Raw genomic sequence first — 13,709 nt, 5'->3', positions numbered from 1 at the left:
GCGTGTTTTTTAAGTAAGTACCGTTTTGAAATTGAAAAAAGGCGTGCTTAGATATCTCAATAATTTTATTTTTACATGAAAGCCTGTACCTTAATCTGCTTTTCCACATAATTTCTGTCAATATTGAGGCATTTGTCATAATGTTGTACCAGTTTTTGAATACCCGCCTCATAGAAGTCTGCCGCCTGACTTGTTAACCACTGCATCACCACTGTTTTGACTATTTCATCATCTTGAAGACGCTGGCCGCTCAGGTTTTTCTTAAAGTGCAGGAACATACGGTAGTCGCTGGGCGCAAGATCAGGGCTGTACGGAGGATGATCTAGAGTTTCCCATCAAAAAGATGTGATGAGATCTTTGGTCTGATGCGTCACATGTGGACGGGCATTGACTTGCAGCAAAACGATGCCCTTGCTCAAATTCCATGGACTGTTGCTTTGATTCCGGTGTGACATAGGCCACCCATGTTTTATCGCCCGTAACAATTTGGCTTAAGAAATCATCACCGTCGTTGTGGTACCGCTCAAGGAAAGTCAATGCACTGTCTAAACGTTTGGTTTTGTGCACATCCATCAACATTTTCGGTACCCAAAGTGTGCACAATTTTCAGTAATGCAAGTGCTTGGTCACAATGCCATACAAAACACTACAAGAAACATTAGGAAAGTCATCCCACAAGGAGGAAATCATAAAGCGTCTGTTCTCTCTCACCTTATTGTCCACTTCCTGCACCAAACTTTGATTAACAACCGAAGGACGCCCACTCCTTTGTTCATCATGCACATTTGTGCGGCTATCTTTAAGTGCTCTCACCCACTTTCTCACCATTCCATCATTCATAATGTTTTCTCCATAAACTGTACAGATCTCACAATGAATATCGCTCACTTTTAGGCCTTTAGCACTAAGAAATCTTATAACAGCCCGTACTTCACAGTCGGCGGGACTCACGATTATTGGAGGCATCTTAAACACTCAGTACACAATGTAAACAAGGAAGAATCAGACTGTAATGGCGTTAGTGCGTAGATTAAGGTACAGGCTTTCATGTAAAAATAAAATTATTGAGATATCTAAGCAAGTCTTTTTTTAATTTCAAAACGATACTTACTTTAAAAAACACACCTCATACTTGAAAGATGCTACTGTGAAATCAAAAACTGGAATGTACTTGCAACCAGATCAGACCTTGCACATTCCACATGACCAGTGACAAGAATGATTGAATGAAAACTATTTTGGGAATTCAGCAATGTTAGGGAAACGGCAGGGTGCTACTCACCATAAAGATGACTCATTGAGTTGCATATAGGCACAACTAAAAGACTGTTACACTTTATAGGTTTCACCCACATGTGTGCATGAGATATGATTGCTTATGTGGATGTTTGTATGTTTTCTTTGCTGAAGAAGACTTTGGCTGACATCTAGGATGTGTAAGTATTTTCATTGTGCCAGTGTGCAACTTAGTGGTCATCTTTAAGGCAAGTAGCAATCTATCCTTTTTCTAATATTGTTGATATTCCAACCTGAAATACACAGGAAAAGGAGTTCTGTTGTAGAATTTTAGAACATCATTCCATGTAGGCTTTCACGGCCGGCGTCTTCATCAATAAACACTTCCGGGCTAAATTGCCGTGGTCGATCTGTAGAACTTCTTCTCCCTGACGTTTCGTTCTCAGCTACGGACTCACCTCGGAAGATGTTCTCCGTAGTTGAGAGTGAGTCAACGACTCACCTCGGAAGATGTTCTCCGTAGTTGAGAACGAAATGTCAGGGAGAAGAAGTTCTACAGATCGACCATGGCAACTTAGCCCGGAAGTGTTTATTGATGAATTTTAGAAAATGTTTTTTGCTCGAGTATCATGTCGTTGTTGGAAACCCAGAATCTACTATGTAGGAATCAACATGGATTCCGGAAACAGCGATCGTGTGAGACCCAACTCGCTTTATTTGTTCATGAGACCCAGAAAATATTAGATACAGGCTCCCAGGTAGATGCTATTTTTCTTGACTTCCGGAAGGCGTTCGATACAGTTCCGCACTGTCGCCTGATAAACAAAGTAAGAGCCTACGGAATATCAGACCAGCTGTGTGGCTGGATTGAGGAGTTTTTGGCAAACAGAACACAGCATGTTGTTGTCAATGGAGAGACGTTAAAGTAACCTCTGGCGTGCCACAGGGGAGTGTTATGGGACCATTGCTTTTCGCAATATATATAAATGACATAGTAGATAGTGTCGGAAGTTCCATGCGGCTTTTCGCGGATGATGCTGTAGTATACAGAGAAGTTGCAGCATTAGAAAATTGTAGCAAAATGCAGGAAGATCTGCAGCGGATAGGCACTTGGTGCAGGGAGTGGCATCTGACCCTTAACATAGACAAATGTAATGTATTGCGAATACATAGAAAGAAGGATCCTTTATTGTATGATTATATGATAGCGGAACAAACACTGGTAGCAGTTACTTCTGTAAAATATCTGGGAGTATGCGTGCGGAACGATTTGAAGTGGAATGATCATATAAAATTAATTGTTGGTAAGGCGGGTACCAGGTTGAGATTCATTGGGAGAGTGCTTAGAAAATGTAGTCCATCAACAAAGGAGGTGGCTTACAAAACTCTCGTTCGACCTATACTTGAGTATTGCTCATCAGTGTGGGATCCGTACCAGATCGGGTTGACGGAGGAGATAGAGAAGATCCAAAGAAGAGCGGCACGTTTAGTCACAGGGTTATTTGGTAAGCGTGATAGCGTTACGGAGATGTTTAACAAACTCAAGTGGCAGACTCTGCAAGAGAGGCGCTCTGCATCGCGGTGTAGCTTGCTCGCCAGGTTTCGAGAGGGTGCGTTTCTGGATGAGGTATCGAATATATTGCTTCCCCCTACTTATACCTCCCGAGGAGATCACGAATGTAAAATTAGAGAGATTAGAGTGCGCACGGAGGCTTTCAGACAGTCGTTCTTCCCGCGAACCATACGCGACTGGAACAGGAAAGGGAGGTAATGACAGTGGCACGTAAAGTGCCCTCCGCCACACACCGTTGGGTGGCTTGCGGAGTATAAATGTAGATGTAGATGTTAGATGTAGAGTTCATGGGGGGGGGGGGGGGGCATTAATTGATAAAGGGACTGTTGTTATGTTGTCCCGACGATCACTTTGTTTCCCCCCTATATTATTATTTGTGTGGTTCGTATAAACTAAAATACACAGGAAAAGGTACAATGAAGGGCAGAAGTGAATCATTGAAGTTTATTTTGAAACTTCCCAGTGGATTAAAACTGTGTACAGTTTTAACCTTCAATGAAGTTTTAAAGGATTGGACAATCCGCTGCAGAATGAAAGATTTACACCAGAAAGTTTATGTGGGTGATTTCAGTGTAACTATTCATGCTTAACATATATTTGTTTCCTTCCTAAACATCCTTCATAGACAGTAACTTCCATGCGGCATAATAATCTCATCTACTATGCTTTGAAAAAATTAATTCTTTTCAAATGGTGATTACTCACTTGTTATGGCAGTAAATAGTTCATGGTACCCCATTCTTTCAGTGTTTTCATCTATGCTTGAAGATATTTTATTATCAAAAGGATAGATTGCTACTCAGCATATAGCTGCTGTACTAAAATTCTTTCTTGAAAGGGACCTGCAAAAATAATCTACTATTAACAGTAGAGATAATAATGAAGCATTTGCACTATTTATTAATTTGGGCAAACAAAATTTATTTGCTATTACAACATATCCAAGTATGCACCAATTTCTACATAATTGGTTGCTTTCAAAATACACTAATTCCAGTGCATACACAACTTCTTGATGCCCTTTTAATAAGGTAAATGGGGCTTGTCACCAGTCAGTTGCACACAGTTTTTTCACGGCTGTGTCACCTTCAAATCATTTGTATTCTGGTGCCTCGTACATCGCTTCAAACAGGTGAAAATCACACAGCAGTGAATCTGTGCTGTATTATGGGTGGATAGGTGCTGTTCATCACATTTCTTCCAAGAATTGGCAAGTGAAATGTGCATATAAGGGTGGTTTTTTTTAATAGAAAATGACTTATTGTAATGGGCACTCATATAATTTTCTGTATTAAGTAAAGCCAACCCCCCACTTAAAAGGTTACAGTAATATGCTGCTCATATGCAAGTTGGCTAGAAAATGCAGTTGCATGTATCTAGCAAGCTGACCATTGAGTCTTGGCTTTCACTGGAGTTGTCTCAATCCCCTTTTGCAGCTCCTTACTAATTTTTTTATCACTATCACAAAAAATTGCAAATTACTTGTTGTTGACTTTTATTAACAACAAGTTCTTTTTTAAAGAGATGTGTAAATAGGTCCCAAACCTGAAAGTGTTGGATATGACATTTGTAATGAAAGTTGCATCTACTACCCCTACTTAAATTTTTGTACAAAGTTTAGCTGAAAAAATTTACAGGAGTTATATTGGGAGCTTGAATTAATTCTCACTGTCAACAAAGTGAGGACATTAGCTGTACTAGTGCAACATAGCGGACAGTAATATAAGACCTGTTTAAAAGTAGAAACATTAATTGCGCATTGAGAGCTGTATGTGACTTCCATATTTAGCACATTGTACATGTCGGGTTTTAAACCCACAAACCAGCCTTTCCCCGTAGTGCTGCTCATCTGGTTTCATCTCAAGAAATTTGGTGCAGAAAGTTGTTATTTTCTAGTGAAAGCATATATAGAATGTGCTTGATCAGAAACAGGGTGCAAAAGTTAGTTCCAATTATTCCAAGACAACAATTTTGAGATGCATGATAAAATGCATGCTGATCAGTATGATGTACCATGAACTGCTGCAGCTGGGTAAAATGGTGAAAGCTGAATGCTACAAAGGACAATTACTCAATTTGAATCATGCACATGGGGGGGGGGGGGGGGGCATGTACACACTTTACAGTGTCAAGTGTCATGCAGCACTCCATAAATACTTGTATGCAGAATACTGGAAAACAAAATGATCACTGTGTAATACTGGTGCCAAAGAATAAAGAAGCTAATGTCTGGTCAAAAGTACGGCTACAGCTGCTCAAGAATAAGGGATTTACTGGACTATTTTAGAGTCTCTGAAAACATGAATATTAATGCTGAAAATGTTAATGTCAGTTACTGAACTTTCTTCAAACCCAAACAAAAAAAAAGCCATATTGTTAGAATCCCCCCCATGAACCATGGACCTTGCCGTTGGTGGGGAGGCTTGCGTGCCTCAGCGATACAGATAGCCGTACCGTAGGTGCAACCACAACAGAGGGGTATCTGTTGAGAGGCCAGACAAACGTGTGGTTCCTGAAGAGGGGCAGCAGCCTTTTCAGTAGTTGCAAGGGCAACAGTCTGGATGATTGACTGATCTGGCCTTGTAACAATAACCAAAACGGCCTTGCTGTGCTGGTACTGCGAACGGCTGAAAGCAAGGGGAAACTACAGCCGTAATTTTTCCCGAGGGCATGCAGCTTTACTGTATGATTACATGATGATGGCGTCCTCTTGGGTAAAATATTCCGGAGGTAAAATAGTCCCCCATTCGGATCTCCGGGCGGGGACTACTCAAGAGGATGTCGTTATCAGGAGAAAGAAAACTGGCGTTCTACGGATCGGAGTGTGGAATGTCAGATCCCTTAATCGGGCAGGTAGGTTAGAAAATTTAAAAAGGGAAATGGATAGGTTGAAGTTAGATATAGTGGGAATTAGTGAAGTTCGGTGGCAGGAGGAACAAGACTTCTGGTCAGGTGACTACAGGGTTATAAACACAAAATCAAATAGGGGTAATGCAGGAGTAGGTTTAATAATGAATAGGAAAATAGGAATGCGGGTAAGCTACTACAAACAGCATAGTGAACGCATTATTGTGGCCAAGATAGATACGAAGCCCACACCTACTACAGTAGTACAAGTTTATATGCCAACTAGCTCTGCAGATGACGAAGAAATTGAAGAAATGTATGATGAAATAAAAGAAATTATTCAGATTGTGAAGGGAGACGAAAATTTAATAGTCATGGGTGACTGGAATTCGAGTGTAGGAAAAGGGAGAGAAGGAAACATTGTAGGTGAATATGGATTGGGGGACAGAAATGAAAGAGGAAGCCGGCTGGTAGAATTTTGCACAGAGCACAACATAATCATAACTAACACTTGGTTTAAGAATCATGAAAGAAGGTTGTATACATGGAAGAACCCTGGAGATACTAAAAGGTATCAGATAGATTATATAATGGTAAGACAGAGATTTAGGAACCAGGTTTTAAATTGTAAGACATTTCCAGGGGCAGATGTGGACTCTGACCACAATCTATTGGTTATGACCTGTAGATTAAAACTGAAGAAACTGCAAAAAGGTGGGAATTTAAGGAGATGGGACCTGGATAAACTAAAAGAACCAGAGGTTGTACAGAGATTCAGGGAGAGCATAAGGGAGCAATTGACAGGAATGAGGGAAATAAATACAGTAGAAGAAGAATGGGTAGCTTTGAGGGATGAAGTAGTGAGGGCAGCAGAGGATCAAGTAGGTAAAAAGATGAGGGCTAGTAGAAATCCTTGGGTAACAGAAGAAATATTGAATTTAATTGATGAAAGGAGAAAATATAAAAATGCAGTAAGTGAAACAGGCAAAAAGGAATACAAACGTCTCAAAAATGAGATCGACAGGAAGTGCAAAATGGCTAAGCAGGGATGGCTAGAGGACAAATGTAAGGATGTAGAGGCTTGTCTCACTAGGGGTAAGATAGATACTGCCTACAGGAAAATTAAAGAGACCTTTGGAGATAAGAGAACGACTTGTATGAATATCAAGAGCTCGGATGGAAACCCAGTTCTAAGCAAAGAAGGGAAAGCAGAGAGGTGGAAGGAGTATATAGAGGGTCTATACAAGGGCGATGTACTTGAGGACAATATTATGGAAATGGAAGAGGATGTAGATGAAGATGAAATGGGAGATACGATACTGCGTGAAGAGTTTGACAGAGCACTGAAAGACCTGAGTCAAAACAAGGCCCCCGGAGTAGACAATATTCCATTGGAACTACTGACGGCCGTGGGAGAGCCAGTCCTGACAAAATTCTACCATCTGGTGAGCAAGATGTATGAAACAGGCGAAATACCCTCAGACTTCAAGAAGAATATAATAATTCCAATCCCAAAGAAAGCAGGTGTTGACAGATGTGAAAATTACCGAACTATCAGCTTAATAAGTCACAGCTGCAAAATACTAACACGAATTCTCTACAGACGAATGGAAAAACTAGTAGAAGCCAACCTCGGGGAAGATCAGTTTGGATTCCGTAGAAACACTGGAACACGTGAGGCAATACTGACCTTACGACTTATCTTAGAAGAAAGATTAAGGAAAGGCAAACCTACGTTTCTAGCATTTGTAGACTTAGAGAAAGCTTTTGACAATGTTGACTGGAATACTCTCTTTCAAATTCTAAAGGTGGCAGGGGTAAAATACAGGGAGCGAAAGGCTATTTACAATTTGTACAGAAACCAGATGGCAGTTATAAGAGTCGAGGGACATGAAAGGGAAGCAGTGGTTGGGAAGGGAGTAAGACAGGGTTGTAGCCTCTCCCCGATGTTGTTCAATCTGTATATTGAGCAAGCAGTAAAGGAAACAAAAGAAAAATTCGGGGTAGGTATTAAAATTCATGGAGAAGAAATAAAAACTTTGAGGTTCGCCGATGACATTGTAATTCTGTCAGAGACAGCAAAGGACTTGGAAGAGCAGTTGAATGGAATGGACAGTGTCTTGAAAGGAGGATATAAGATGAACGTCAACAAAAGCAAAACAAGGATAATGGAATGTAGTCTAATTAAGTCGGGTGATGCTGAGGGAATTAGATTAGGAAATGAGGCACTTAAAGTAGTTAAGGAGTTTTGCTATTTGGGGAGCAAAATAACTGATGATGGTCGAAGTAGAGAGGATATAAAATGTAGGCTGGCAATGGCAAGGAAAGCGTTCCTGAAGAAGAGAAATTTGTTAACATCCAGTATTGATTTAAGTGTCAGGAAGTCATTTCTGAAAGTATTCGTATGGAGTGTAGCCATGTATGGAAGTGAAACATGGACGATAAATAGTTTGGACAAGAAGAGAATAGAAGCTTTCGAAATGTGGTGCTATAGAAGAATGCTGAAGATTAGATGGGTAGATCACGTAACTAATGAGGAAGTATTGAATAGGATTGGGGAGAAGAGAAGTTTGCGGCACAACTTGACCAGAAGAAGGGATCGGTTGGTAGGACATGTTCTGAGGCATCAAGGGATCACCAATTTAGTATTGGAGGGCAGCGTGGAGGGTAAAAATCGTAGAGGGAGACCAAGAGATGAATACACCAAGCAGATTCAGAAGGATGTAGGTTGCAGTAGGTACTGGGAGATGAAGAAGCTTGCACAGGATAGAGTAGCATGGAGAGCTGCATCAAACCAGTCTCAGGACTGAAGACCACAACAACAACAACAACAATTGTTAGAATCAACAGGGTTGTTGACAGCATTTGTCTGTGTACTTTGTGTGATTTTTATGTTGTAATAATGGTGCCTTTAGTCCAATTGACATTAAAGCGCTCTTTTTAGAGCAAAAGGTCATGTGAAGATCCACACATCCACCATTGTTACTTCTCCAACCTGCAAACACAGTAAAGAGATGTTTCATCCACAAATATAGTGCTTATTGCGTATTCACTACTGTCACCAGATGTGATTGTCAGGTTGAACACTAAATCGCAGTGTGTCAAAGACAAAACCGTTCTCTCATCTACAAACATCATCATCAAACATTATGATAGTGTTGTGTTTAAGAAATGCACTTTGTGGGCCTGTATATATAAATATCACCTCACAAAAGTGAGATTTTGGAGTGATAGTAAATACAGCTTGTTTGTGTGTATGTATTGCTGAATCTGGTTACATTCTGCAGGCTTTTGTAATGAGCTGCAAGCAAGATGTAGTGATATATCTGGTTGAAAATAAGTCAGCCATTGGGAAATTATACTCTATGATACTCTAGTGTCACTTACCATCTTGTGTCCTGCCAGTAGCTCATCCTGTTACAGATTCCACTAAATCACAATTCTGAGCCATTGCACAACTTTTACAAATACAAGTGTGAACAGAGAGTATGTGCTTTAATGGCTACTGGTTTTCCAGTACACAACATATGAGCAAATCCTCATATATTAACCATCTGTTCAATTGATGTGTCTGGAGAGTGAAACAGCCTTGTTTCCTGTAATAATACTGACTAGATCTATCCTAGATCTCCCCAAGATGTATCAGAATATCTTGACTGATCCCTTAATTCCATTGGACACTGTACGTGTCATTCATTGTAATGGCTTCACCACAACTACCGTATTTATTGTTACTTTTGTTTTACAGTGTTAAAAAGTTTTAATTTTTTCCATTTCAGGAACGTTACAGGAATGATGTGAACCTTGCTATTCAGTTGCTACAGTGTAAACCAAACAATTTTGTGCCACAAAGATATGATTCTGTGAGTACAAGTCTTAATAATTCCTTACCTCTAAATCTAAGTGTGTTAGGACAAATCCCTACTTACTGAGTGAAGAAGGCATTGTGCAGCAAACAAGTGCATAGCAAAAGACAATTACCAATTTTTCATTAATTGCTGCTTGGTGCCTCTTCTGTCTTAATACAGAAATTTATATTTCATCATGTATATATTATTGCCATTTTGACTTTCAGTGGTCAGCCACAATAATTTTTTTTTAAATTAAACGCAATGTGTGAGTGTTGTCATTTTGGCTTTGCTGTTGTTGTTTACAGCCTTTATTGTAAAAATATGAAATTTAATAGTCTCATTTTCTATTTTGGTAGAATCTTACTAAAAACAGAGTCTGCAGGATGGTGCTCATCCTTCCATACAGTGAATGAGAAAGTGGTATTTGAACATATAAATTTTTTTGCCACTACTCAGTGCCTATATCCAATCATTCACTTTGTATGTGCCCATTAATTAGTTATAAATCCAACAGGAAAATGTATGTATGTATTGATGGCAGTGTTAATCTCATAGATGATTTTACAACCGTGTATATAAAGTTCACAGACTGACACTGCAAATCATTCTGATGTCTCCTTTTCTGCATTAATATTGTCTTCTGCGAATACACATCTGTACCACAGAATATAGCATGATAGGCCACAGTAATGAACATGAGAAAAGTTGTGATTTTGCCATATACATTAGCATTTATGTAAGTGAAGACAGCGGCACTTAGTTTCAAACAAGACTGGGAATATGTGAATATGTTGTGGCATTTGAAAAATGTATGGCACTCCGAGATTTGAAACCAGGTCTGTTTACTGTGAGCAGTTGCATTAACCATTAGGTTGTCTGAGTATGTTTTCAAGCCTGACTCAGACTTTCATTGTCACTGATCTTTCTACCTAAAATTTACAAATAATACTGCCAGAGGTTCTAACCATGGAATATGTGGGAATAGCATCTCTGAGGGAATGGAGTTGTTGCATAAAATGATAGTGCAAACTGTTTAAATGTGGCGAATGTACAGCGTAATGAATATGTAGCAACAGAAGGGTTCAATCTTGGATTTCCTGCTTACCGTGAAGTCGCCTTAACCAGTCTGCGATCTTAGCATGCCACAAGGCCCAATTCAGACTTTTATTGTTGGTGATGTTTCCACCTATAATTTACAAATGCTACTACCAGAGATTTTTCACTAAGGTAACATATTAGATGGAGAATCATAGCTTACCTTGCCGTAGGTGCAGCATCTTGGTTTGTGCTAATATCATTTTGTCACTGCATCTTCATTTATAGGAAAACGTATGATAATAGTATCTTCTACCCTTCTGACTAAAAGAATTTTCGTGACTTCTCATCCAAGTGTTACCTTAAAGCAACATTTGACAAGTTTTCTACTGATTATCTTGATTATCTTCAGGAGAAATGCCAGGGATCTTGTGAGAAGTCATGTTTCATAGAACCTGCACTACATCTCTCTTCTCTAGAGGGATCACGAGGTGGCTAAACCATGTATCCTCAGAAGTGTGTGTTTCAGCTTGTGGTGGGGGATGTGGTAGATGCAGGAACAGGAATTGAATCCTGACATAGCCAGTCCATACTGTCCACCGTTCTTGCCAAATCTGCGGTAATGCAGCCATCCTTGTGGAATTCAGGTGAAAACTGATTTCCTTATTAACTTGTCCTTATTTCCACCAACTTTTTGACCACAATGCTCCACAACCCATCGCCAAAACACAGCTGCTTCATCTGTTTGAAACTGAATATATGTTGATACTGTGGTATATCACTTCATAGAGCTGTGTGCATAGCTGAAGCAAACACTTCTTATCTGCTGTCAAATAAAGAATTGTATTTTAGTGCTGTATTGGTGGCCACACTTCCACCCAAAGTTGTAAATGCCAGGGATTCCTACTCTTAGTGTAACTTGGATTGAACCTCCCATGTACTTAAATAAGAATGTTGATGGAAGTACAGTCATTGTTACACTTGTTTTACTATGGTGGCAGTCTTAATGATGAATGGTCCTCCTGCCTGAAGAGCATGTTTAGTTTACATCAGCAAGTAACACTTCGTGGAAGAATTTGTGCAGATGCTGTAACTCAGCAAGCAGACATTTCTTGTAACAGATGGGATATGAAGTGTGTGCCAGGGTGGTGACTTCAGTATTAGGCTGTGCTTAATAGTAGTATCTGCTAGTTTTCAGTTTCAAGTTCATGTGTGTTAACTCTTCTGTAGACAGACAGCTCCAGGAATCAGAAAGCCCGAGAATGGCACACCTCCATTTGCCACACACTTCCAAAGTGAACTTTGTTCCTGTTTCTGCTGTTAAGGTGACCTGGGAATTAATTGTACTTTATTTCACTCTGTGATCAAGCTACAGTTGCGTTGATCCCATATCTTTTGGTTTCAGGCACATAGGGTTGAGTATTGTTTCCTCTAAGTGCCCCATCGAATGATGTTTAAAAAAAGGCCCCCCATACTCTTATAGGGGATAGTATTGTTCAAAACTATAAAAAGTAGTTCTGTAAACATACACCCATAAACAAATACGTGTTGGGATATGGGTAATTTTACTTTGGTCAAGAATTGTTTGTCAGTGCTGTAGGCTGTCTCCCTGTCGACATTCATTGCTCATTTCTTATTGACTCCCCCTCCCTCTCCTTCTTCCTCTTTCCTCTTTCCTCCCTCCCCCCCCCTCCCCTCCTTAGTCCTCTGTTTTCTGCATCAGCCATTTCATACATATCAAGTTAGCGTTACGTTGACATTGGAACAGGACTGATACTGTTGTGGAATGTGAATAGCATAAACAGTGAAATGAACTCCTGTTATTCCTCTCATGGTATTCTTTTATGGTTTAATTAGTACTGCTAATTGATAGGCATGTGCCAGATGACATCCTCAGGGCCACTTTCCAACTAAAAAGAATGTTCGGCGGGCTGTAACTGAAACTTGAAGAAGCAGTGTTATTCTCCACAAGGACCGGCACTCACAATGGACTGGACACAGACTGCATGCAAGATATGGAGCAGCGAGTGCTGCAATGGAAGGCGAATAACCCTGAAACAAGTGTGTGAATAATTGGACCTGCTAAAACCGTAAACCGTGCTCTTGTATGGTTATTTCTGCGCAATTGGTCACTTTATTGATATCACTTACAGTTTGTGCAAACTCTTGGGTCACAAGATCATCATGCCAGGTTAATGTTCTGCCAATGGATTCTAAAATCAGCATTTCACAACTTTCATTTTATTTAAAGGTGAGGCAAGATTCACACAGTGAGATAATAAATTTCCATCAAACTACATATGAGCAGATGCAAATCTTTGAGCAATCATGGAAGCAAGGCATCTTAGTATCAGTATGTGGGCGGGAATTGTGAGTGAGTGATTCTTTGAGCTATACACTTTACTAGCAAATTAACAAGTGTTGTTTATCTCTTTTTTTACAACACGTTACCTGCACTATTGAAGAACATTACCCCTGCAGAAATGCAATGGTTGTGGTTCATGCACGATGGGGAACAACCTCATTTCCTAAGTCTTGTACAACAGTACTTAACACAAACATTTAATTAGCTGGTCCATTAGCATGACCTGTCTGTTCATGTGAACACAATCTCTGAGATTTATAGCTATGGGGACATTTAAAGACATTGGTGTATTCCACAACCATCAATAAGGTGCACATGTTACAGGGGCATGTATCTCGCATATGTGACCAAACCTGAGGGCAGCCATGTGTGTTCACATGAGATGTAATTCTTTGAGGTGGTGGTCTGAATGATATGTAAGGAGGAGTGGTAACCATATTGAACACCACCTGCACTGCCGAACAAACAAATGGCTATCATAGTATAGAGTGGCCGTTATCCCAACAAGTGTTTGTTTGCCAGCATAAGTTTTCTGGTTTGTTGTGTACTATTTGCTGTAGGTATGTAGGACACCTTTCTTTTTTCCAAATACTATATAAGTTGGCGATTACAGACTCTAGAGTCAATCACATACTGATATCATCTATTTGTTGATAGCCGTCACACTATAAATAACTTGTAGTGGGCAGTGACAACACAGTTTGACTGTGTTCTTGTGAAGTGACTCTTCAGTAGTGCCACAAATACTTGCAAGGGGAGGGTGCAGAATGGGGCTCACCAATTTGTCTACTGTGTGAGTAGA

General features: G+C 40.0%; 1 protein-coding gene across 2 annotated transcripts in view; it reads left to right on the top strand.

Moving 5' to 3' along the window:
• The window catches only part of LOC124798527, a 133,354-nt gene that overhangs the window by 93,726 nt on the left and 25,919 nt on the right, over positions 1-13,709 (top strand). For both annotated transcript variants that reach the window (XM_047261974.1, XM_047261973.1), the window contains exon 5: positions 9,436-9,519. In XM_047261974.1, the coding sequence (XP_047117930.1) occupies positions 9,436-9,519 (84 nt within the window). The remainder of the gene's footprint in view (positions 1-9,435; positions 9,520-13,709) is intronic.

This window comes from Schistocerca piceifrons, chromosome 5 (assembly GCF_021461385.2).
Source record: "Schistocerca piceifrons isolate TAMUIC-IGC-003096 chromosome 5, iqSchPice1.1, whole genome shotgun sequence".
Lineage (NCBI taxonomy): Eukaryota > Metazoa > Arthropoda > Insecta > Orthoptera > Acrididae > Schistocerca > Schistocerca piceifrons.
Note: the sequence above shows the minus strand (reverse complement) of the source record. Positions and strands in the feature narration are given on the sequence as shown.